Source organism: Prionailurus bengalensis, chromosome D2, assembly GCF_016509475.1.
Source record: "Prionailurus bengalensis isolate Pbe53 chromosome D2, Fcat_Pben_1.1_paternal_pri, whole genome shotgun sequence".
NCBI classification, from domain to species: domain Eukaryota; kingdom Metazoa; phylum Chordata; class Mammalia; order Carnivora; family Felidae; genus Prionailurus; species Prionailurus bengalensis.
This window is the reverse complement of record NC_057351.1, coordinates 5,729,245-5,755,150: the sequence shown is the minus strand read 5'-3', so window position 1 is coordinate 5,755,150 and position 25,906 is coordinate 5,729,245. Positions and strand designations below refer to the sequence as shown.

Genomic DNA, 25,906 nt, shown 5'->3' with positions numbered 1-25,906 from the left:
GTGAAGTTGGGGAAGGGGGGCAATAGGAAGACTTGAAGTGCTTGCACGGGTGGAAACTGTTTCAGAACAGCTTCCGTATTAGCATGCAGAAAGCAACCTCTGTGGAGGGAAACGTATCCAAACTCAATGACGATTCCACACACCCAGGAACCAATTTGCCGATCAGAGCGGGAGTTTGCGATCATCGCAAATTAGGTCCTGATAGCTTTGACCTAAAACGGTGCTGTAAGTCAAATCCTCACGTTGGTGACTGATGCCTCCACCGTGGTAAAATGCTAGTGCGTTTCTCTGCTTTAAAAGAGCTTCCTGAAGGCGCTTCTGTGAAAGACGGAGGGGTGCCTGAAGACGACCCAAGAGGACAACGGAGACTGGCCAGCAGGCAGAAATTCCCGGGATGGGATTTTCCTGGCTCTGTCCCAAATGAATGGAACTGCAAAGACAATGTGGTGACAGGCAATAAGATCAGGGAAAGAGCAGTTACAATAAATACGTGTGGACTTGAAATCTTAAAATCCCGTAAGGTTTAAAAAGAGCAATGAGGCCACTGCAAAAAAAAATTTAAAAAATAATAAGAATAATCCATGCTTCCCAGAGTCACCTACTTCCTTGTAACTTGATCGTGAAGTCTCAGGGTCCTGTGCCTGCCTCCGCAGGTGTGGTTTCCTTCCGAGGTTCTGTTGTGACACCGGATGGTGGTCACAGAGGGCAGTTTGAGGACCAACGGCAACTAAGCACCAACACGCTAGTCTCACTTTCTTAGTTAGGTCACCTCTGTGTCCTATGTTGTCACCGTAGCACTTGCTGTCCTGATGAATTGCGAGTCTATGAATTGAGCGACTGAAGCCTAAAGTAAATGCTTAGCATACTTGGCAAATCAAAGGCTTCTTCATTTGTCACTTTCTTTCATAAATAGACATACTTATTTTTAGCCACACTTGTTATATGATCGTGGTTTGGGAAGTCTATCCACATGATGTCCCTAGAATGACGCCCAGCGTGCTTCTGTTGGCATTCTACGTTGGCTGCTCTAGGGACAGGTAAGGGGTACACTTACTCTGCCTTGGAGAGGGCACCGGACGTGACTCTCCCCACCCCCCTTTCCGTGCCCTGGTCCTCAGCCTTCTGAGAGCAGCACTGATGCAGCGAGACCCCTGAAGAAGTCTAGACAGGAGACCTGAGTTCTCCTCCTGATTCTTCTCTAGCGATTTTCCTTTTGCCTCACTGCACAGCTTGCTGGGACCTATTTTTTCTCCTCTGTACCATCAGGGGTAGGCCATGATGACCCAGCTCAAGGACCGGAGGACTCGAAGCAGTTTGCTCTCCTGAGTCCTGTTTCCCCATTCTCCTTCATCTAAATCCAAGATTTATAATTTCCTCCCCTATGCTCCCTACTTTTTAGCTTCAGGTATTCCGAATCCTGATTTGTGCCTCTAGGCTATTTCTTTCAGATTCGAGCATCTCTTTACTGAATTTCTAGAACATTAGTTTCCTGACTTGAATAATCCCCCCAGTTGAAGTTGTCCAGAGTTATTCTTAGTTGAAACTTGAGAGCTTTACTCTTCTCATTATTTTTTTTTTTTGCCAGAAAAGAGTCTGTGCATTAACTTACTCCCTAAAGCTCACTTGTTCAATATTTTGATTATTTGTGGACAGTGCGCTAATCAACCATTCAAAATTTGAGAATCCATTCTCAAGCTGTGTGCTAAGAGTTTCAGGTTTTCAAAACAGCCCTTGTTTAAGTGCAATGTTTGTCGATTCTGAAACACTATGTATTTTTAGCTAAATTACTAACAGAATTTGGTTCTAATGGTTTAAACCATTTAGTAATTGTTTGAAGGAAAAGGAGTTCCGCTTCAGATTAACCAAATTCAATCCCATAGCTAATTTCTGAAAGTAATTCTGATAGTTTCAGGATCATAGTGTTTCCTGCCTCCAAACCACCCCCCTTTCTCATTTGTAACAGAGGAAGATACGGCCACAACACAGGCAACCTCTCAGGACTTCTTTGCCTGCACAATTCAAATCGGATTCAATTTGTCTGTGATGCTTAAAAGTTCTTCTTTACTCACATTGATCTTAGGGTATTTTTTAAAATGGATTTACTGAATACAGTTCTTGTACCTGTAGATGCCCCAGACTTGTGGTTTGAAATAAGTGAGGTCTATCCGTGAATTGTATAAGAAATATTTTCTTTTAATTGGGGGAATAACAAAATACCTCCCTTGGCTTATTAATACACATCCATACAATTCAAAACATTTGTATTAGCAGAAAAAGTGGCATTGGTCCCTAAACATCAAAAAAGTTGTTCTCCCGTTGTAGCCTGCCAAACCACTTAGTGATTTAAAACCATTGATCTCTCCTGGGTCTGTGTGTTGGCTGGTTTCAGTAGATGTTTCTTGGGTGGGATCCCTTATGTGACTGTAATCAGGTGGCTGCTGGGGGTAGAGTTATCTGGATGTTCAAGATGACTCTGTCGTATGGTCGGCCGTTGGTGCCGACCGTTGGCCGGATGTCCAATGGGGTGTTTAAACGTCAGCCCTCTCTGTAGCTTTGGTATCTCCCAGCATGGCGATTGGGCTCCAAGGGGAGCATTGCCAGAAACAGGAAGCAGAATCTAGAAGCTGCTAGCCCAGCATCGTCTCCACCATATTGTATGGGCCAAAGCAGTTACAGGACCTGGCCAGACTTAAAGAGGTTGAAAGATAGAAACCACCTCTTGAGGGGGGAGTGGTAAAGGCAAGTTGTAGGAGAGAGATAGGAGGTACTGTTAGGGGATCTTGGGGGAAAATACAGTCCATCCTAATGGTTTTTAAGAAATATCCTCCCCCCCAAAAAAAGAATAAAGAAATGTCTTACCATACTCCTTAATGCTGGGGTCAACAGCGTATAGTCAGAAGACCACATCCTGTTCTCGTTTGTAAATCAAGATGTATTAGAATATAGCCATGTTCCTACATTTATGTGCTGTCTATGGCGGCTTTTATGCTACACACAGTTGAATATCTAAATATTTACAGTCTGGTCCCTACGGAAAAAGTCGCCAACTCCTGCCTTAATGTCTTCATTTTTTTTTTTAATGTTTATTTTGGAGGGAGGGAGGGAGAGTGGGGGAGGGGCATAAAGACGGGGAGACAGAAAATCTGAAGAAGTTTCCAGGCTCCGAGCTGTCAGAACTCAGGAACTGCGAAATCGTGATACGAGCCAAAGTCAGACGTTTGCCCGACTGAGCCACCCAGGCACCCCAGTGTCGTCATTTTTTGAAGAACGTTATCTATTGAAGACCATTGTTAATTAAGCTTTCTACTGTCTGTAAATTTTTCCTGTTGCCTTTTTCTCTAAGTGGACTCTACCGGCTGTAATAGTGCCCATGACCCTGTCATGGCCTCTGATACAGCAAGTTTCCATGAAACGTGTTTTTCTTTTCAGAATAGAAGCCCTCCCTTCTACTTCCAGCCCCACCACCCGAGTGTGAGCTTCTTGTCTGCTTATGGGGTTACTTTGTTAGATAAGATAGTGTATGGGCAACCCTGGCCCCCAAGCCCAGCCTGTCAGCAAATGGAAACCACTTGGGGAGTATGAAGCACTACCGAGGTCCACACCCCACCCAGAGATCCTGGTTTACTTGACCTTGGTTATACGCATCAGTACTGAAAAACGGATACGCAACGTGCCTGGAGAAGAACACGGAAAAATTCTTGCACGTTATCTAATTAAATCCCCCAATAAAGCAGTCCATCCTCTGTGAGTTAGTAAAAATACATCCACCTCTTGCAAAGAACGGACTCCAATGTGATCTGAAAATAGACTTTGTGTGCTCATTAACTGCTAGCAAGACTATTTTTTAAAAGAGTAGACCAAGTTCCTTTGGTGGGGGGCGGGTGGTGGTACTTTTTTATGTGAAGAACCGTGAACAGAGAAGGCGAAATGGGATATGCGATGGAATAAATGGTGGTGGAAATAGGGGGGGATTTTAGTCCTCGTGCCAGTTGCTTATTGTGGCAACTAGAAATACCTTGTAGGAGAAATTATGTTGAAATGAGTGATGTGGGAAATGGTGGGAGTCTTAGCCCGGAGTTTTCTGGAAAGGAGAGATGAGGACAAAGAATTAAATCCTGCCTTTGGCAGGCTGCTATGGATGGTTTGTTGGAGGCAGGGGAGTGGGCGGGGAAAATGGGAGCCACAATCAAAGGTCAGACTTGGAGGGAAAAAAACCCTATTTTGTTACCGCCCTGACCCGTCCGTCTCGTAGGAGAAACCCCACGTGATAGAAGCATACAACTTGCAAGCTGTTATTAACTAAGCGGAAATGAGGTGGTTCAATCCTAGTTCAACTTGGTCAGAGTATGTAGAGAACCAGCCTTTACCTGGATAATGGGGGGAAAGAAAGCAAGCTCATTTCTGAACGGCAGCATCTTGAGTCCTTTCTGTAACTGTAGTATCAGGCATACTAATTCGATAACATAGATATAATTGCAGATTGTAATAGTATTTGCATTTGTAATTAGACCGAAAGCTTCAGCTGCTGGTATGAATGGAGTACATTTTCTGCCAAAGTCACGCTGTTACCATGAATTATTTATAAGTGCCACCAATATTTTTTGTTGTTGTTTTACAAAACCATATGTGATTTGTCTTTCTTCCCCCCTCCAAAGACTTTAAAAACTAGAAGAGATAGTAGGTAAATCACCTAAAATGTAGAAAGGTGTGGTATTTTATTTATTTTTTAAGTATGTGTTTTGAGAGAGAGCAGGGGACAGGGAGAGAGAGAGTCCCAAGCAGGCTCCGTGCTTAGCACCGAGCCAGACTCAGGGCTTGATTTCACGAATGTGAGATCATGACCTGAGCCAATATCTGACCTGAGTCGCTTGCTTAACCTACTAAGCCCCCCGGGCGCCCCGTAGAGAAGTGGGATATTTTAAAGAATTAACTGCGTGTGTGGCAGGGTGGATCTTGGGAATGGTTTTTAAAAACTAACATTGCTGAGAGCATAAGTGAAAATTTGGTGTTTGTTGCTGAAAGAAGAAGTGATTCTTGGGAGGGATGACCGTTCCAAGATAAACTGAGGCATATGAAAAATTTGAAGAGTTGAGTTCAGCAGAAGTCAATTGAAATTGGGCGGCCTCCCACTGAGCAGACAGAAAGGAGCTCCAAGGAGCTGTGCAAAGTGAAAGGCTTTTATAGGCAGGAGGGAGCAGGAACAAGGAAGTTAAACCAGGTAAAAAAGTGGGTTGGTTATTGTGAGTTACTTTAAGGGAGGGGGGGGGTCTGTCAAACTCCTTGCCTAGCAAATGCTGATCTGGCTGTTCCTGATTGATTGACTTAAGATTACATTGCTGGGAGAACCCAAATTGTAGTTCGGTGAACTCCTGGTTTGCTGACCTGGGGCTTAGCATAAGTGACTACATTTGGGGCCTGCTACCTGGTTTTTTTAATGGAGGAAGAAAGATGTTCTGGTGCTCTCAGTAGAACTTTCTGAAGGATGGCAGGAATATTCTACACTCTTCAGTATGCAGCCACATGTAGCATTTGATCTGTGTTGAGGACAACTGAAGAACTAAATTTTAAAGTTGAATTATTTTTGATAAAGTTACATTTAAATAGTCCCATGTGGCAAATGGCTGCCATATTGGAGCACACAACACACAAAAAACAAAATGTTCTTGGAGAGGAGGATAAAGAGTCTAAAAGCAATGGTTGTTCATCATTGTAGTGACAATCCATAAAACGGTGCATTTCTATTACAGCTTTGTCATGACCACAGATGAAAACGGACACATTTTTCTTCCTAGAGATTGATTTTAATAGCGTTTGTAGAGATTATGGTAGTAAAAATTAGCCTTTGATAATTATAAATCTACCCTGTCCAATGGATAACTGGGATTAGGGAAAAGCATTTTTCCATACTCTAGTTTATAAAACTCGATATGATCTGCTATGTGTCACCTTTAGGTTGAATATCACAAAAAGACAGTAAAGCAGATTTAATCACCAGGGATATCTCATCAAGTAGTTAATTTGTAGAAAAATTTCATTTTTTTCAATTTTAGTGAACAGATGGCCTATTCATTAAAATTCAAAAGTAGATAATTACTTGATTCCAGTCTTTTTAGCAAAAGGACATTTTATAACAGTATGTTTGGGGAAGACTCATAGGTCTTAAAATGTCTTGTGTGGCTGGACATGTAAATTCTCCCCCATCCACAACTGCCTGCCACACTAACTGAATAAGTCAGTTAAAAATAGACTAGCAGCTCTTCTTTGGCATGAAAACACTCCCTTAAAAAGCTTGTCTCTCTGAACAAAGATTCACATTAACCCCTGAACCCTGCCCGAACATCCAGTCGCCAAATGTTTATCATTTTGTTCTAGAGGGTATGCCTAATCCCTGCCCTTAAGAAGTAAAGTTCAAAGGTAAATATGTTCATTGACTTAAACTTCCTGGATTCTCTTAACAACTGATTGGTAATTTTTTTCTTCCCTCATTTAAGTAGTTCAATAAAGTGGATATTTAGTAATTCATATCAGAATATTCATGTAGTTAATAATTCTCTGTAGGGTAAATCTATAGAAGATGCTACTTTCTTGTGCAATGATGCTTATTCTGGTTTCTCTTAAAACCCACAAAGAGTTTCTTTGTTTTGTTTTTTTCCTTCCAAAAGGATTTTTCCTACCCTTAGCTACCTAAAATGAGAGAAAAGTGACTGATTTGCCTGATTTCCCTCATTGCTAGGAAGCCCGGGGTATTTTATCCTTCAACACTCTGACTTCCTCACCTAGAAATTCTTGGTTGCTTTCTTCTTTATCTCTTAGATCTTGGCTCTCCCAATATATCAGTTTTTATTCTGTTCGACCCCAAATTTATTTTGGAATAAGTTCCTGACTTTTTTTTTTCAACTAAGTGTATGAGTTTCCACAGAACGTGTTAAACTTGGTACAAACTGTTTTAAGATTTAAGAAGTTAAAGCTGACATCCTTCCCATGAACCAGGTTATATAAAGGAACTTTGCCACTTTGCATTTTAAATCAAAAGAAAGGGACTACCCTTGTCCATTAGACTTGATCTTCATCACCTCTTCCATGCTCTGCCCTTCCCCCCCCCCTTTTTTCTTTTAATTTTGCTCTAGCGTACTTCATCCTTACAGCTTGGGAATGGATGGCCCCCTGACACAGGCATCTTTTGAGGTCCGTCTTGATAAGGTCCTGATAAAATCCAGGAGAGTAAGGGATGGATGTCAGTGGGTGTACATTCCCATGATCCCTGCTGTCTGTAGTATCCAAGGCAAGAGGCAGACTCCTTCCTAGACAATGGTCACACAGAGACCTACCCCCAGTAAAGGGAAATGGCTCATGTAGAGAGCAGTAGAGTACCTGTCGGCAAGCTCTTTCCCAGGACCCCTGGGGCCAGAGGCTTCAGAGTCCATCATTTTTCAGACTCGAGAAAAGTAATAGGGTACATATATTACACGTTATATAACCTGCCCCCCCCCCCCCGCTCTGGGATAACCCCTACAAGTGTTTCCATTACAGGGTGTGTAAATGGTCATGTGGGTCAGATACAGACGATATGGGGCCCCCTGTTAGTTCAGGTCAGGTTGAAGGCAAATGAGAAAACCGCCTGGGAATTGAAAAAGCAGATGGGGGGTTGAGGACCTGATAGTAACAGCACGGCTGAGGCCACCCCACCGCTGCCACTGTCCCAGTGCCTGTGAATATTCAAATGAGCAACACAACTGTGCCATCTGGCATTTGTGCGTAAGGAGTTCCGTGAAGAACGGTCAGCAAGAGTTCGATGCCTGCAAGTTCAGCTCGGACCAGTATTCAGAAGGTTTATTTAGGAAAGCTCTAATAGCCAACACAGAACTCCAGGTAGTCAAAATCCCTGACCTGCTAACCCCGTTACTGCAACTTCCTACCTTTTCCCTTTGCTACCTTGCGTCCTATTTCCTGAACCTTCTCTCTTCCGTCATTCTGCAATACGCCCGTCACCATCCTCATTATTCTGAGGCTTTGCCCCAGCTCCTCGTCTTTCCCTGCACCTACTATAATGTCCTATCGATATTCTGTCTGCCCCAAACCTAGAGATAAGTGGGGCTTGGGTTTTTGTCTGAGTGTCTTTGGCAAGAAGCCGTAACAAACTCAATTCATGGGGACAGTTACTTTGGAAGACTTGTTTGCAACACACCTTTGAGGAATTGCAAAAAGCTGGAATAGAACCATTTAGAATACTTGGGAGCCTTCCATTATCTTCTGGAATGTGACCATAATGTTGGAGGTCACAAATGGCTGCTCATTAATGAGGATATTCAACCTAGGATCTAATGCCTTTGAGAGTATCCTATATTCATACTGGGCGCAGAGAAGAACCAGACCAGGTTTTTTGACCATTATAAACACAGAATCCTTCATCAAGTTGACATTCATATTTTTCTGTTAGGTAGAGATTTTGTTCATATCTGTCTCAATGTATCTGTCTCACTGCAGGTGTGAATCACCTCTGGAGGTTTTTCTTCTGTTCCTGTTTTTAATTCCTGTTGATACGGTCATGATACTCACATAAAGGTGGGGAGAGCATTACCTTCTGAAATTCAGCCAGGTTCATTTTTAGGATTGGCTGTGTTTTCTTTCTATAGACTTGGAGAAGCTGGTGCTTATTCATTTATCAAATCATTGATAATGCCTGCTTTTAACTTTTTTTTCCCCAGAGCAAATGAACAATAACAACAAAACAACAGAAGTCTGTCCTCTGCCTTTATTTTCTTAGTGTATTAAAAGCACAGGTCTGGGGCGCCTGGGTGGCTCAGTCGGTTAAGCGTCCGACTTCAGCTCAAGTCATGATCTCGCAGTTTGTGAGTTCAAGCCCCGCATCAGGCTCTGTGCTGACTGCTCGGAGCCTGGAGCCTGTTTCAGATACTGTGTCTCCCTCTCTCTCTGACCCTCCCCCGTTCATGCTCTGTCTCTCTCTGTCTCAAAAATAAATAAACGTTAAAAAAAATTTAAAAAAAAAAGTCACGAAGGTCCAACTTGAGTCCTGCAGACTTTAAAAAACAAACAAACACAGGTCTTTGGTTGATGCATACCAATGACAGTTTTTAAGAAAATAGAAATCTTTATTAATGGATTTTTTATAACGTTTATTTTGAGAGTGAGGGAGAGAGAGCAAGAGAGAGAATATATCCCAAGCAGGCTCCACACTGTCAATGCAGAGCCTGATGCGGGGCTTGAACCCATGAACTGTGAGCGAGATCATGACCAGACCCGAAATCAAGGATCAGACGCTTAACCGACTGAGCCACCCAGGTGCCCCTGTTGGGTTTTTTGAAGCTACCTTCTGTAATAATGAATAGCTATATGAGTTGTTGTTTATTTAGGACAATATTTTCCGGGGCCTGTTTAATCTTGAAACTCCCCAAAAACCTGTTCATTGTAGCAACCGGATTTCAGTTGTGGTCCAGCTGGCTTACTGCCCAAAATGGGGTTAACTCATCCCCATGCCCCTAGTGTTTTCTCATTGCTGCAGAGTTGTGTTAGCACAGGAAAGGCTTCAGATTTTGCTGTGCTTTGTAATGAATAAAATATGTGGGAAATGTGAAAGACTTATGTAAGCTCTTTTGTCTTCGTCTCACTGAAGAGCTTTAATTTTATTCTTTATAATCCTGAAGATGTCAACTGGCCCCATGCCATCTTTCATGACTTTATACTTTCCCAGTAGAGACCGAGGACTTCAAAGTCTGTTAGGAGAACATAAAAACTAAAGGCCCAGGGCTAGTGAACTTTAATATTATTTTTCCCAATGAAGCAGCAGTGATCTACAGTGCAGTGTGTTTTCTTAGTGTTCAAGCATAATTTAAAACCACACTGCACCAAACGTCTTCTCTATTAAATGTACATTCTGAATCCTAATGTCCGATACCAGAGTTTTCTCAGAATATTTTGCTTGTGTTTTTATATCCATTTCTTTAATGATGTTAGTTTAACATCTACTTTATAATCTTCACAATGTGAAATACGGTGTTTTTCCCTTTCGACCTGTTGGTAGTCATTACTCTGTCTGGAGGCAGAGTGCAAATTCTTAACTGGCTTCTCCAGGGTATGGGTGTGGTAGGAGACAAGTTTATAAAAGAAAAACAAACTGGTTGCTCAAGTGAAAACCCCTGGTCTGTTCTCATGTGAGTCAGTGGATGAACTAAAATCAGGAAAAACTGAAAAATAAATACGGTCCTCTGTATCATTTAGAGCTGCTTTGAATTCAAAATATAAATGATTTATGACATTTTAAGATGGGGACAAATTATTCATGGACAGTGCTAAGTCATTAGGAATATTTTTCTATGGGAATTAATTTCTTCAATTCACTGCTGTTCAAGACTAGGTAGAACTTCACAGCCTTTTAAATATTTTAAGCCTGTTAGGTTTCTTTATCAAATTCCTGCTTAACACAGTAGAAGGGTGATTCACATAGATGTGTTAACAGTTTTTATTTTTAATACCTAAGATAAAATTTATATTTTATAGTTTCTATTTAAGCAGTGTATCTAGCCTTTTCTTTTTTTTTTTCTTTGTTGTTACTGAATTTGTGCTGATTAAGCCAACACTTCCCCTGTCCCTCCTACGACAAAAGATACATTGATAAAATACATCTCTAAGGTGAGAGGTAGACTAGATGTCCAGTAAGCCAATTACTGTTAGTAGGCAAACCATGAGATGAGATTCACGACTTTAGATTTGTAACAAGTATTCGAACAATGCTGGTCTTAAGTTGCTTTGCTTTGAATCAGCTTTGTTTCCTCTTAGATAAATTCTGGGTTGTCAATGATAGTTTGAATACCATGGTAAGGTTCTCTGAGGAATCTAGGGGATTATTCAGTTAGCCCAGGATTCTTACTCTGATTTGTAATGCCAGGGACCTCTGTGGAAGTCTGATGTCTGGGAACCTCATTTCAGAATATTTTGAAGTGCATAGAATGGACTGGATTGCCAAGGAAACCAATTGCATCAAGAATCAGTAAATTGTAAAGGTTGTGATTCACGAATACATTTGTATTTTTAAGACATTAAATAAGATCGAACACTGTGTCTCATAACTACCATGAGTTTGAAAGAGGGGAGTACAAACAATATTTAAAGATTTAAAGGTATCTGCAACTGTCAATATCTTAATAAAATGTGGTTTCTTTCTTTAAATATATTTTTCAGGTTTGTTTATTTTGAGAGAGAGAGAGAGAGAGAGAGAGAGAGCGAGAGAGCGAGCGAGCAGGGGAGGGGCAGAGAGGTAAGGAGAGAGAGGATCCCAAGCAGGCTCCACCATGTCAGCACAGAGCCCAAAGCAGGGCTTGAACTCGTAAACTGTGAGATCATGGCCTGAGCTGAAACCAAGAGTCGGATGCTTAACTGATCCACCCAGGTGCCCCTCAAAATGTGGTTTCTATTGGTGACAATGCCATAAGTATTGTTAAGCAGGTATGGTTTGTTACTGTGGAAAAGCCCCACTTCAATTAGAACTTAGTAAAACTGAAAATAGAAAGATTTTATCCAAGTTCTCAGAACCCTGAATTCTATTCGGTTAAGAACCTTTGAACTAGACCACGAAATTTGAATGCAAGAATGACAGGTGAAGGTTCAGGTTAACTTAGAGAAGATCCCAGTTTGTGCAAAGACTGGACACACGAGGCTAGGAACTGGAGTTTGATCCCAGAGAAACTAGTAAGAATTTCTTAGGGGGCTATGGATCAGAATAATACCCAAGGAAGATGATTGATCTTCTTTGCTGTATGGTTTTGTGGCAGAGAATCCAGGGAAGGAGCCATGTCCGTTGTGAACAGGGCCTACGGCAGAGTTTCAGTTAAGGGACAAAATCAGTGCGTTATGTGTCCTATTAGAGGTTATTTGTAGTCATCAGTAGGGTGACATACGGATGACTTGGCTGTCCTTAGTCACAGAGTTAAGTTCAGAAGGGATGAAGCGTGATTTTGGAAGGAAAATGAAGTCACACGTGAGGCCTCCCCTGAAGAGAGCAGGAGAGCAGTTATTCAAGAAAAAGTTGGGGGGGCCAAAGCATCTCTGATTGCTAAACATTCTTGTAAAGAGTAATAAAATACTATGACATTGGTAGCCAGTCTTCTAATTGAGCACTTACTCTGTGCCTATGCTAAATCCCCATGTTTTTAGGAGCTTTACTGGGATATAATTCACATCCCATACAATTTGCCCCTCTAAGGTGTTTGATTCGGTGCATTCTGGAATATTCAAAGTTGTGCATCCAAAGCCACGGTTACCCCCAGATGAAACCCCGCACCCCGGAACTGTCACACCCCAACCCCTCCATCCCTCCTGAGGGGCCTGGGCAATTATTAATATACTTTCTCTCAAGATAGGACTGTTCCGACTGTTGCACATACATGGAATCCTACAGCCCGTGGTGCTTGTGACTGACTTGTTTCACTTCGTAGGTGTTCATCCCTGCTTCCGGCGGGACCCCGTTCCGTATGTGGTGGAGGAACATGTCACCTTGTAGATCCATTTACCACTTAAGTCCTCTGTACGCATTAGTTCTTTCTGCCATTGCCCCTGACGGCACAGAAGAGGAGTGTTGGCTGTTTGCTTCTACGGTCTGCTTCTCTGGAAATACCGTCTTGAACCCCCTTCCTTTGTTCTGTGGCACAAGAGGGCGAACACTACCTCTTTGGTGTGGGCAGTGGCTTTCAATCCCAAAACTCTCCCCCCACCCCTGCCCCAGGCCATTTGTACAACAGCTTCCTGAGGGAATAAATCCAAACTTTTTTTTTCATCTTTTGATAGATGCGTAGAGTTATTTTGCAGGGTAGATGGTTGTTCCTTTGGGGTTTTTCTTCTCTGCTTTTTAAAAATGGGAAGGTAGGTAAGTGCTCACTGTATACTCTGGAGAATCCCGGCCTTATGTAAAATGGAAAAAAAAAAAAACATATATTACATCCAGTGTAGGTAGTTTAAATTGTCAAATAAAAACTTTTCCTTGTGAGATGTGTACTACTGGGTAAAACAAAGTACAGAAATACTTTCAGTAGGTGGAGTGGGAGTGAGAGGTTTACACTTTTTTTTTTTTTTTGAGAGAAAGAGAAAGATGGTGGGGGGAGGAGCAGAAGGTGTGGGGAGAGACAGACAGACAGACCCAAGCAGGCTCCATGCTGTCAGCGCAGAACCTGACGTGAGGTTCATTGCACAAACTGTGAGGTCTTGACCTCCGTCAAAGTCAAGAGTCGAATGCCCAGTGACTGAGCCACCCAGGCGTCCAGAGACGGACACTTTTTTGTTTTTCTTTTTCTTGTGGACTATAGAGACAATAGAATAAACATGAAATCCTAAGGCTAACCCACCAGCAAGATCACAGCTGTGGACCTTTTCACTCTTAGTTCAATCTGTTGACCAGTGAGAACCTACTAACCTCCCACTATTTACAACCAGGCATTAAATGACTGTCCCTGTGTCAGCTGAGGGTTTGCTGATGGGTGTGGAAAGCTTCGTCTCACACCAGGCTTTCACTGAAATCTCCTGTGAATCCTACGATCCTAAATGTGATGAACCCACCTTGGGGTTCACTCTCCTTAAAACTATCTTTTTTTTTTCTTGTCTAAAGGAAATTGTAAGAAGGACTCCATCTATATCTTCATCTTGACATAAGTATTATCTAGTGATCCTAACCCTATAAACTATGATACGGTTATCCCAAATCTACAGTGAAGTAAATTGAGACCGAATTAGAGAATTCATTCAAGATCCCAAAGCCAGTCAGAGCTACAGCCAGGACCCAGTGTTTTCAAGGGTATCTGGAAAAGAGCTGTCATTCCAACATCAGTAAGATAGTCTTACAAGTCTTGCTTCAAAATGTTCCGTACTTCTATTTGACATGACATCTGCTGGGGAGAATTACCCAGTAAATAGACTTGTGGCTTTATCCAATCCCGGAGCAATGTGGTTTGCTTCAGTATTGCAACCTGGTGTTAATCTTACTTGAGTTTGGAATTTACATCTGGTGGAAGTTAAATGATGAACAGCGGAAGTCAAAAATTTCCCCTTAAATGTAGAGTATTTTCTACGTGCACAGATTGTATCGGGTTTTCTCCGCCTGGGCACAGCTCCCATTTGGGGCCAAATAATGCTTTGTTGTGGTGCTGTCCTTGTTGTGGGGCTTCCCAGCATTCTTGGCTTCTGCCAATGAGACACGGGTAAGACACCCCAAGTGGTGACAACCAGAAATATTCCCAGACGTTGCCCAGTATTCCCTGGAGACAAAATGGGCCCCAGTGGAGAACCACTGTGTTAGGTTCTCCCAAGCTTACCATTAAAACAAAGGCATGATTCGTGCCCACAAGTCTGACAGTGTTAGTGGTCCTTTTGCCATGTGCCCCTCTTCGAGAAGGTACAGAAGTGGCCATTCATGGTCTTGGCTAATTGAAGGTACTCATGAACTTTAGAAATGATACAGCAGGAGTGCATTATACATTGCTGGAATTAAGCTTAATAAACGTGACTTAATTAAGACAAATTATCTGTTCACCTCTTCATTGACTCAGGGAATCGTCCGTCTGCTCCCCTGTCCTACAAATGCCTCTCTCTCCTCTGTCCTGGCTTTTCTCATTACTGGAAATTGAAATTAGTCCATGGACATTCGTCTAGTGCTTTTTGTGTACTTTAAAGTGCTACGATTTTATTTTTTATCTTTATTTTTTTTAATTATTAAAAAAGATTTTTTAATCTTTATTTTTCTGAAAGGAGACAGTGTGAGCAGGAGAGGGGCAGAGAGCGAAGAAGACACAGAATCCGAAGCAGGCTCCGGGCTCTGAGCTGTGAGCACAGAGCCTGACACAGGGACCGATCTCATGAACTGTGAGATCATGACCTGAACTGCCATCAAGAGTCAGATGTTTAACCAACTGAGCCACCGAGGTGCCCCTATAATTATCTTTTTTTTTTTAATTTTTATTTAAAAAATTTTTAAAGGTTTACTTTTTTTTAGAGAGAGAGAGAGACAGAGAGCAGGCAAGCAAGCAAGCAGGGGAGGGGCAGAAAGAGAGGGACACACAGAATCAGAAGCATGCTCCAGGCTCCACACTGTCAGCACAGAAAGACCTGTGACCGAACTGAAGCGGTCCTCGAACTCACTAATTATGAGATCATGACTTGAGCCGAAGTCAGATGCTCAACCGGCTGAGACACCCAGGTGCCCCGAAGCGCTAGAATTTTGTAAAACACAATGTGTATGAAGATGATAGAATTATGACGCTTGTGAAGTTCTTCCAGAATCCTGTTGACACATCTGTGAGAGTGTCAGTGTGTTCTCTCCTCCAGTATCTCCAAGGGCAGGATTCTGCAATGTACATGGTTCATCCCAGATTTCCACTCTGATGATTCAGAGGATTCTCTATATACAAATCGCTTACATTTCAGACTGTTTCCCCATCTAGGTTTCCTTTGTAAATATGTGCATGCCCCCTATGACCTCAGTTAGAAACAAACACACTTGATGCTCAGATATGTGCATTTTTATTTCTTACTCTCTTGTGGGTTTTGTTTTGTTTTGTTTTTTTCGTTCTCTCCCTCCCCCCCCCCCACCCCTGTCTCCATAAGACAGATGTTTAGTTCTGGACATCTCATTAATGTTTTTTATTCTCTTATTACCAAGAGTAACTATGATGATTATATTTCATATTCAGATATATATTGATCTGTTGTAATTCAGTGTAATGAAAAATTGTGTCAAGTCATGACCAGAGAGGAAATCAGATTTGCCTAAGGAAAGAAGTCTATCATATATCTTCAACTAGCCTCTTAAACCTCAGGCTCTGTTTCATTCCATTTGGGTAACTAGTATTTTTGTGCTCCCTGTAAGAATTATAGCTATGATGTATCAAAGAAAAGTGACTTCTTCTGAATGGGAAGCTTGCTCCTAACTACAGTCCAGATGTCCTGGGGCACCTGGGTGGCTCATTCGGGTAAGCATAAGACTGTTGGTTTTGGCTCAGGTCATGATCTCACAGCTCATGGGTTCGAGCCCCATGTCGGGCTCTGCACTCAAAGCGTGGAGCCTGCTTTGGATTCACTCTCTCTCTGTCCCTCTCCCTGCTTGTGCTTTCTCACTCTCTTTCAAAAATAAATGTAAAACAGGAGAATCTGATGGCCTGACACTTAAACTAGAACACAAATAGTTGAGGGAAAAACCTCTTCTCATCCTCCAAGAGAAAACCAGTCTGCAAAATACCTAACTAGAAGTGGGTGAAGCAAGCTTTGGAAGAAATAAGTAATACTAGAACAGGGAAGTTTCTCATAGAGTTCCATTCAAGGGCCAGAGAACGATTTTCAATCATCAAGATTAACACTACATCGAGGGAGCAAAAGTGTGGATCCGGAGAGACCATAGCCATTTGGATTTAAAGCAATCTTGAACAGAAAACAGATAAGGTACTGACATGCAGTAATTTTTAAATTCAAGAACACACTTGTGTCTCTTTGTGAGGCTGTCTGTTTCCTTCTTACGCTGGCTTCGAAAAAGCCTACCTGAATGCTTACAGCTTTGAAGAAGGTATCCAAGAATGGAGTCTGTTCCTGGTAACTGGATGGCTTTTTGCTCTAGCCCACAGCAGCCTTAGCAATTTTTACTTTCTTCCCCAGATGAACACCCCCAATCTGAAAGAGCCCTGCAAGGCAAGTCCGATATAATAGTATCCCTAATTCATTTGAAGAGCAGAAAGTAGGGGCTAAAAATTCTCACCCTAAAAAAAAAATCATTCTTCTCTCAATGCGATGACGCATGCTGAGTAAGCTTATTGTGAAGTAATCATCTAGCAGCATATGTTAGTAAAGTCATTATGTTGTACACCTGAAACTTATATAGTGCTGTAGGCCAATTACATCTTAAAGAAGGAGGAAGAGGAAAAGAAAGGAGGGGGGAGGAGGAGGGGGGAGGGAGAAGGGAGGGAGGATCCATAAGTGAACCTCCTCTCCTAGAGGAAACAGACCCATGCTGGTGGCCACACAGCTCAGCCATCACATGTTGAATTAGTCCTGTTGAAAAACTGGAAACTCCAGACACCCACCTGAGAGAATTCGCAATGTAAAAGCTGTGATCTTGAGCCTACAAAATCACAAAGGGGCTGGTCCAGCAGAGGGAAGGAGCAAAATGATGGGGGGGAGGTCTTATCTAGATGGGACCTTTTGACATAACACCTCACTGCCTTTGATGGCCAGTCGAGTTGCCTTGAATGTTCCAACCAAGGTTATTGGAACTAAGCACAGAACGTTCATAATTAGGTTATTGCCAGCCATTCTCGTTCAGCCTGCCTGTAATAAATCCCTAAGCTGATTTGCCTTATCATGGAAGTTCTTAGGGCACAAAACCACAAGCTAGTAAAAAACCTATAAAGATAATCAAAGCCAGGCGATTCTGTGTCTCCTTGTAAACTCAATTTGTTTTATTTGTAGGGCCTAATTCTTACAAGAGATAGACAAGAGTAGAGATACTTTATTTTTTCAATGTTTACTTATTTATTTTGAGAGAAAGAGAGTGAGAGAGTGAAAGAGAGAGAAATGGAATCCCAGGTAGGTTCCATGCTGTCAGTGCAAGGCCTGATGTGAGGCTTGATCTCATGAGCCATGAGATGGTGAACTAAGCTGAAACTGAGTTGGATGCTTAACCAACGGAGCCGCTTAAGCATCCCCAAAAGTATAAATACCTCATAATGGGTCTCTTAACACTTGGCATCTCCCAAGGGGGGCACGTGGATTGTAATGCCAGAAAGCAGAAGGGGGGAGCTGATTGATGCTCAGGGCGGCCCATGGTAGGCTTTAGGACTCAGCCCAGCCCATCACAAATGGGTGTATGGTCCTTGAAGTAGAATGTAGTTTTTATTTTAGGTACTGTGATAAAACTTTTAATTGTTCAGACTCATGGCTGGGGTCCTGAGAGCTGAGTAAAACTCTAACTCCTAAATCGAATCTTAGCCAACTGTCCCCACGTCTCTTCTGTAAACAACTTTCACAATGGAGCAAAGCCAAATAAGAATGATTTGCATGTTTCTTTTTTGTGGTGGAGATAGCGCAGAGTAAAAATAATGCCAATATGATACCATATTTCCTAAAAGCAAAAGTGACTATTAACAAAATCAGAGTATACAGACGGATCACATTTTTGATTGTCATTAGTTCCCTTGAATAACAGTTCTAATGGCCTCTAGTCACTGTTGAGTCCAGTTAAAGAACATAATGGGAACATCTAGAACTTTACTAGGATGTTCTGAAAATGCCTTTCTGCTACTCTTGGGGAAAAAAAAATCTTTGATTTGGAATCTAACGTGGTTTAAAATTAAAGTATTAAAGAGTCATGAATAAATGCTAATGAATCTCTGCTATTTCTTTAAAAGAAACAGAAATTACATTCAACCATGCTGACCTGAAGTGAATTCCTCAAAATGCGCTCCTGAAGTTAATAGCGAATTATAATTATGTAAAACCTCCAAGTTGGGCTGTTTCTAAGTTGGTATGAGCCTCTGGCAAAAGCGTGCTATATTTTGAGCCTGACTGACTTTTTCCCTATTTGTTTCAGCCCACATTATTCCCCTTACCACCAAAATAACCACACATAGGCCTACCTACTTTCTATGCAAGGGAGGTCAATTTCGGCCAAACTTCAAAGGTAGCCATAGCATGGAAAAAAGAGGTGGGGGGAGAACAAGAGTAGGGGAGTGGCTCCTGGATGGTCCTGATACTTGCCAAGGACATCGATTAGGTGGGAACCGGGCTCTCTGGTAGATGGCAGTAAGCTTGTGATGGTTTTATTCTTCGTTTTCATAAGTGGGCCACAGATTCTGTACTTGGAAATCCATTTGTAAGTGTATAATCACTTCTCATTTGGCTTGAAGGTTGCTCTGCGGCATAGTGAGTGAGCTTAACCGAATTCACAGTTCACATCAATAATTTACGTTACTGGGCTCCTGGAAATCCAGACCTTTCCAAAGGTCTTCGAAAGAACTCTCTAATTAATGCCATGTGTGTTCCTACCTTTGTTTTTAGCCCCCGTTGGTCCCGCCTCCCGGGTTACTTACTCCATCCACACAGCAGGGGTGAAGAAGGGAAAGTGATCACACAGTGACTCTGTAACATTTTAGAAACACGGTGTTTCTGTTTACCATTTAGAGTTTTCTGTTTATTATAAAATGCTTTTTGGACCATTCCCATCTATCCTGTGTGATCACATTCCTCACTTCCATGGCTATTGTGAATATAGTGACCCTGTAGTATTTCACTTAACCTGGAAAAGATGTTTTCTATCCAGATTTCTATTTCTCAGATACAATCTGTTCCAGTAAATTGCTTGCTAAATCTTTTTGCTTTTCTGGTTTTTTTTTTTTTTAGAATGTTTATTCATTTTTGAGAGAGAGAGAGAGAGACAGAGACAGAAGGGGAGGGACAGAGAGAGAGGGAGACACCTCTCCCTCTGAAGCGGGCCGTGTGCTGACAAAAGAGTCCAATGAAGATGCGGGGCTCGAACTCATGAACTGTGAGATCATGACCACAGCTGAAGCTGGATGCTTAACCGATTGAGCCAGAGGTGCCCCCCCACCCTTTTTTTTTTAACTGTCTAATCAATATGGAATATATTCTCTTCTCTTCTCAACACTGATTATTCAAATATATATGAATACCTATAATACGTAGGTGTGTTGGTACCTATCTTTAAAAAACTGAGTTAGACATGAGAAAATTAGGCAAATATGAAAATCATCAGGAAAACGAGTTGGAACCAGAAACGCATTTGTACACATGTTTCAGACCTGAGTCATATATAATTCTGACTGTGAGATTTCTGGAGGTCCTATCAAAGAAAACATGTCTGTTAAAAGATTAACTATCAGTTAAAATCAATAAGTGCTGGGGTGCCTGGGTGGCTCAGTTGGTTGGGCATCCAACTATGACTCTTGGTTTTGGCTCAGGTCATGATCTCACAGGTTTGTGAGTTCAAGTCCCATATGGGGCTCTGCACTAACAAAGTGGCGTCTGCTTGGTATTCCCTCTCTCTCTCTCTCTCTTCCTCCCTCCCTCCCCTGTCTGCCCCTCCTCTGCTCTCTCTCTCTCTCTCTCTCTTTCTCTCTCTCAAAATAAATACACTTGAAAAACATAATCAGTTTTACACAAGCATGGTTTTTCAGAGAAGGAAGGTACACCAACACTAAGTAGTAGTGTGGTCACTGTGGTATAGGAACAGTAAAATTTCCCAGAGTGGGGAATCTCTGGATTTTATTAATTAGCTTCCATGTGACAGGTCCATAGATGTCCTTTGAGAAACCACTGAGCTAAAGTAAGAGCTCTGTGTTTCTTGTCTTCTATTAGTTGAGAAGCCCTAATTCTTAAACTGTCCAGAAGGAATCTTAGTAGTGGTCTTGCTCCTGTGGGTCTATTGCCACTGAAGACTTTCAACTTTGGAACCTCAACAGAGAAGTAGATTTGTCCAAAAGCAGTGATGTATGAAAGTTCTTTAGATATTGTTCATTTTGCTTTTAGTTCTCTTAATACAATTGAAGCTAGAGCTTTAAGTCAGGAAAATATTATAATGCACTGGAAAGTTGGTACTTTGGGGGTGCCTGGGTGGCTCAGTCACCATCTGACTTTGGCTCAAATCATGGTCTCACAGTTTGTGGGATCGAGTCCTGCCATCGGGCTCTGTTCTGACAAGGTGGAGCCTGCTTGGGATTCTCTCTCTCCCTCTCTGCACCTCCCCCCACTCTGAAAATACATAAACTTAAAAAAAAAAAGTTGTTAGCAATCTCTTTGACCTCAGCCACAGAAATTTCTTGCTTGACACATCTCCAAAGGCAAGGGAATTAAAAGCAAAAATGAACTTTTGGGACCTTACCAAGATAAAAAGCTTCTGCCGTGCAAAGGAAACAATCAACAAACCTAAAAGACAAGCGATGGAATGGGAAAAGATGTTTACAAATGACATATCAGATAAAGGGTTAGTATCCAAAATCTATAAAGAACTTACCAAACTCAACACCCAGAAACAAACAATCCAGTAAAGAAATGGGCAGAAGACATGAATAGACACTTTTCCAAAGAAGACATCCAGATGACCAACAGTCACATGAAAAGGTGCTCAACGTCACTCATCATCAGGGAAATGCAAATCAAAGCCACATTGAGATACCACCTCACAGTGGTGGAAACAACAGATGTTGGCAAGGATGTGGAGAAATGGGAACCCTCTCGCACTGTTGGTGGGAATGAAAACTGGTGCAGCTGCTCTGGAAAACAGTGTGGAGGTTCCTCAAAAAATCAAAAATAAAACTACCCTGTGACTCAGCAATAGCACTATTATGAATTTATCCAAAGGATACAGGAGTGCTGATTCATAGGGGCACATGTACCCCAATGTTTATAGCAGCGCTTTCAACAATAGCCAAATTATGGAAAGAGCCCAAATGTCCATCAACTGATGAAATGATAAAGAAGATGTGGTTTGTGTATACAATGGACTACTTGACAATGAGAAAGAATGCAATCCTGCCACTTGCAACAACATGGATGGAACTAGAGGGTATTATGCTCAGGGAAGTAAGTCAGCCAAAGACCTATCATATGTTTTCACTCATAGGTTGATATTGAGAGACTTAACAGAAGACCATGGGGGAAGGGAAGGGAAAAAATAGTTACAAATGGAGAGAGAGGGAGGCAATCATAAGAGACTCTTAAATACAGAGAACGAACGGTTGACTGGGGGTTGGGGAGAGGGGAAAGTGGGTGATGGGCATTGAGGAGGGCACCTGTTGGGATGAGTCCTGGGTGTTGTATGTAAGTGATGAATCATGGGAATCTATCCCCAAAACCAAGAGTGCACTGTATATGCTGTATGTTAGCCAATTTGACAATAAATTATATTTTTAAAAAAAGTCATTTATGGGAGCTTCCAGCCTAAGGCAGTCCTTGCTGAAGCAATACTATGTCTACTGTTGGCAGTACATGGCCGAGTGGGGAAGAGGATAAAGAGAATGCATTCTGCCAGGTAGATCGCCATGACTTCATGCAGTTCTGTGTCCTTCATTCAGTATGATATCGATTTGAACCCAGAAGTTCTCAACCCCCATAGAGAAATCTGAAACAATTACTTTCTCCATTAAAAAAAAGAAAAAACCAAACCTACTAACCTATAGGGATGTTGGTTGGTTTCTGGAATAGATAATGGAATATTGTGTTTCAGTATGCTGTAATAAGCCCTCCTTCCTTTTAGATAAGGAGTATGGTGAAAATAACACCAATAGTAAGAGCTAACATGTATTGACCGTCTTCTATAGGCTGGGCATTGCACTCAGCATTGAACCTGCTGTATTATGTCATTTTGTCAACCGCCCCATGAGATAGGTGCTTTTCCTTTATCCACTTTCTTAATGAAGAAACTGGCGCATGGAGAAATTAATACCATGCCCAGAGTCACAAGGCTCATAAGGAACAGATAAGAGAACCAGAATTCAACTCCTGGTCTAACTTCTAATGACGTATAAACCTCCTAACTGCATAAAGTTCTGAGTCTGCTTCTCGTTCTCTGGTGGCAGATGAGATTCCTGAGGGGACAGGCTTACCCATGAAAAGGAAGGGGGGACATGCCATGGGCAAGGGACATCTGAGGCTTGTGAAAATACGAATTTACTGGGCTGGTTTTGATGTACCTATCAAGAGACAGAGTTTTATTTTCCGCGGTCAAGAAGTGAGGCATGACAAAAGCTAGACTGAATTTCGAGTGGCCAGACCCCCATAAGAGAGTATGTCCTAACTTTGTGAAATGTTGGACTTGTTCATCCCGGTTAACTTCTTTCCACACAGAGGAGGTGCACCCACATGGTTCAAGAGTAGCGAATAGATTTTATGTGAAATTTTATCCTAATTACCACAGAATTCTCTCTCCACTGATACCATTTGCATGAAAATGGTTTCCGGGGTAGAACAAGGTTGTCTGAAGAGTTGACCCTGCATCACTGGTACATGGATTAACTTAACAAATAAAAGGATTTTTTTTTTTTGACATTTAGGATTTTATCCCCATAGGTGTCTGAGCAAATTAGCACATGAAACCTGTGATTTTACAAATGTTATTGCTTAGTTGAAAGTAGGTTGCTTTTTTTTTTTTTAAGAGGGAGTGAGTTTAAAGCCCAACTCTACAAGTCAAATACTACAGGAAACACATCAATAAGGGGGCAATTTTGAAATCAATGCCTGGGGGCCTGAAGTTTGGAGAGGACTTGGTGGTGTTACTTCCTTCCATGCACTAGCTAATGCCACACAGACTTTGTCTTCTGTAGACTATGGATAAGTAACTTGGAAGAAAAATAGAAAGGGGGCATTGGTCTAGAATGCATTGTGTTGACTTTTATTTCCCACTGCCGCCCCCCAGTTTTGTGAGGTGATAGAATTTGTAGTGCACTTAGCTGCACCCTTTTAAAGTATATTTTTTTCCATTTCCCTCATGAATAGAATTTGCCTTACTCGCAAGCAACACTGTATATCCAGGGTCCTTGTGTCCCTGGTCTTTCCTTTCTTATCATTTCATTGTCCCAGTTCTTTGTGCACAGAGAACTCCCATGGACCTCCTATCCTCGTAGTTAGTTTGTTTTTCCTTACAGTCCGTGTTGCAGAGCTGGGAAACAGATAAAACAATCTTGGCCAAGTCAGATGCTTAAAAAGAAAACCTACCATGAGCTGCAATTAAACAGTGCCCAAGGGTCGAAGCAATCTCCCTTTCTCTAATCGCCATGCCTTACTCAAATGAGCATTCCCCAGTATGAAACGTGCTATAGAAAATGTACCTGCTTTCTCAGTTGTACCCTCAGATTCAAAATGACATCAAAATCGGAATTACCAGAGTTTTCTAAAACTGGGAAAAACACACATTTACATTTTTGTCCCCTTTTTTCAGGCCTGCTTTCCGTTTTATCTCACAGTGCTATCAGCGATTAATTTAAAGAAGGGTGGCATCTCTTAACCGACTTGATTTATTGTTCCTCCATTGCCTCCGAGCTAAGACTTGATGTTCACTGGTAATTGCCTCGCAGTTTTAAACATGAGCCCGGTGTTCCTTCTTGCCGATGACAAATGCAACAGATGACATGAAGCATGGGAGAGAATTAAAGTAACGTTGTCTCTTCTTTTCAGATGGTAAGGTGGAAGTCACCAAAGAAGGTGTGAAGCTGTGCACCATGGGTCCAGGAAAGGTGTTCGGAGAGTTGGCAATTCTTTACAACTGTACCCGGACAGCCACCGTCAAGAGTAAGACTGTTTTCTTATTTTGCAAATATTGCCAGCGCCGTTTTCCCCTAGAGCTTGGAGATGTTGGTTGACGTACTTCCGGATTCAGTCTCTGTGATTTTGTTAATCTATAGTTTAATTCTCACCTTGCAATGGGGTTGATACATCTGTCCGCTGAAGGAGGGTTAGCAATCAGTTCTGCCTGACTTCAGTTGTTGTTTCACTGACTTGTGGAAAATCTTCTTTTAACCTGGAATTCCTAGAAATTAAGATTTACAAAATGCGATCTCTTGATAAATTAAACAGAAGCAAGACCTTTTCGCTTGAAGCCGCATGGTGATACTTAAGGAATTTTTACATATCTGTCTATTCTGGGTTACGTTCCCCCATAAATTCCACTTGTTCATTCATTGGGTTAGAAAAAATTTAAAGGAGAAATGTCCTTCATCTCATTCAAGCCTCATTGAGCGAGATATATCCTGAATTCTAAAATTGTGTCTGAGTATATTCTTGTCTTCAGCTGCTCATCAAGCTGTATATTATAGTATTTTTCTTTTCTACTGATTGAGCTTATTTTAAATCGGGGCAATAAAGCAACTTGTCTCCCTAATTTTACATATATGTGTATATATGATTTCTCTAGCAACTCATTACTCGGTAGAAGCAGCTGCAGGCGTTGGGGAGTGGGGGGAGGTGGTGGTTTTAAATACTCCTTCCTGACTACAGGATATAATGAGTGTGTAACAAACAGAGCTGAATGCAAAAGGCAACAATGGAAGGTCCATTGCATCTTTAGGCAGATGTGTGTTTTTCGTGTTGGAAATGTTCTTTGGTACACAGTCCTGTGGGTCATCGCAATCACAAGTCACTTTGATTAGGTTTTCTTATCTGAAAAAAAAGTACTATTGGCAAAATGAAAAATTATCAGTTTCAGCTGGATGCCATTGATTATTTTGTTTACTGTTTTGTCTTTTTCTCTCAAGTATGGCATGCGGCTAACAATATGGCACTGAACCTTGGATTGTAAAGAATTCAAGAATGCATGGCCAGCCAGAAACCCAGAAATTGTCCTGTAGGTCTGGTTAGTGAATCGCCTTTTTATTCAGTTGCGATTGCGGCCCTTAGAGGATGAGTGCCTCATGATGTTTTATCTCGATCTTTGAAGGCACGAAACTCTTTTGATTGATACGCACCATGTTTTTATTTTATGTGATCATTGAATTACATGACTCAAAGAATAATGAAGCCCAGTGAAGCATAACAGAATCTGCCACAACTTTAACTTGTTTAAAAAGTGCCTTAACTAGAAAAGAAGAGTAGTCACGACACTATTAAGTGAAACAGATTATACTGTCATGGCTGCGTTTTATGAGAAATACATTCCTTGTAGGTCAAAAAAGGGACAGGAGTAACATATTTTGTTTAAAACAGGCTTTCTCTGAATTGTGAATAGTGAACATTTTAAAATACTTCAGCCTTGTATACTGCTCGTTTAATTCTAATGAAAACCCCAATTCCCAAGAGGTCAACAGTTGGTAATAACATGTGCTTAATCTTTTGAAACTTTGAATTATTAAAGAAATATTTTAGATAGACTAAACAGTGCCTTTAAATTTTATAGCAGAGATTTTTTTTTTCATAA

General features: G+C 41.6%; 1 protein-coding gene across 3 annotated transcripts in view; it reads left to right on the top strand.

Moving 5' to 3' along the window:
- The window catches only part of PRKG1 (protein kinase cGMP-dependent 1), a 1,261,759-nt gene that overhangs the window by 432,631 nt on the left and 803,222 nt on the right, over nt 1–25,906 (top strand). For all 3 annotated transcript variants that reach the window (XM_043596140.1, XM_043596139.1, XM_043596141.1), the window contains exon 3: nt 24,172–24,285. In XM_043596140.1, coding sequence (XP_043452075.1) covers nt 24,172–24,285 — 114 coding nt within the window. The remainder of the gene's footprint in view (nt 1–24,171; nt 24,286–25,906) is intronic.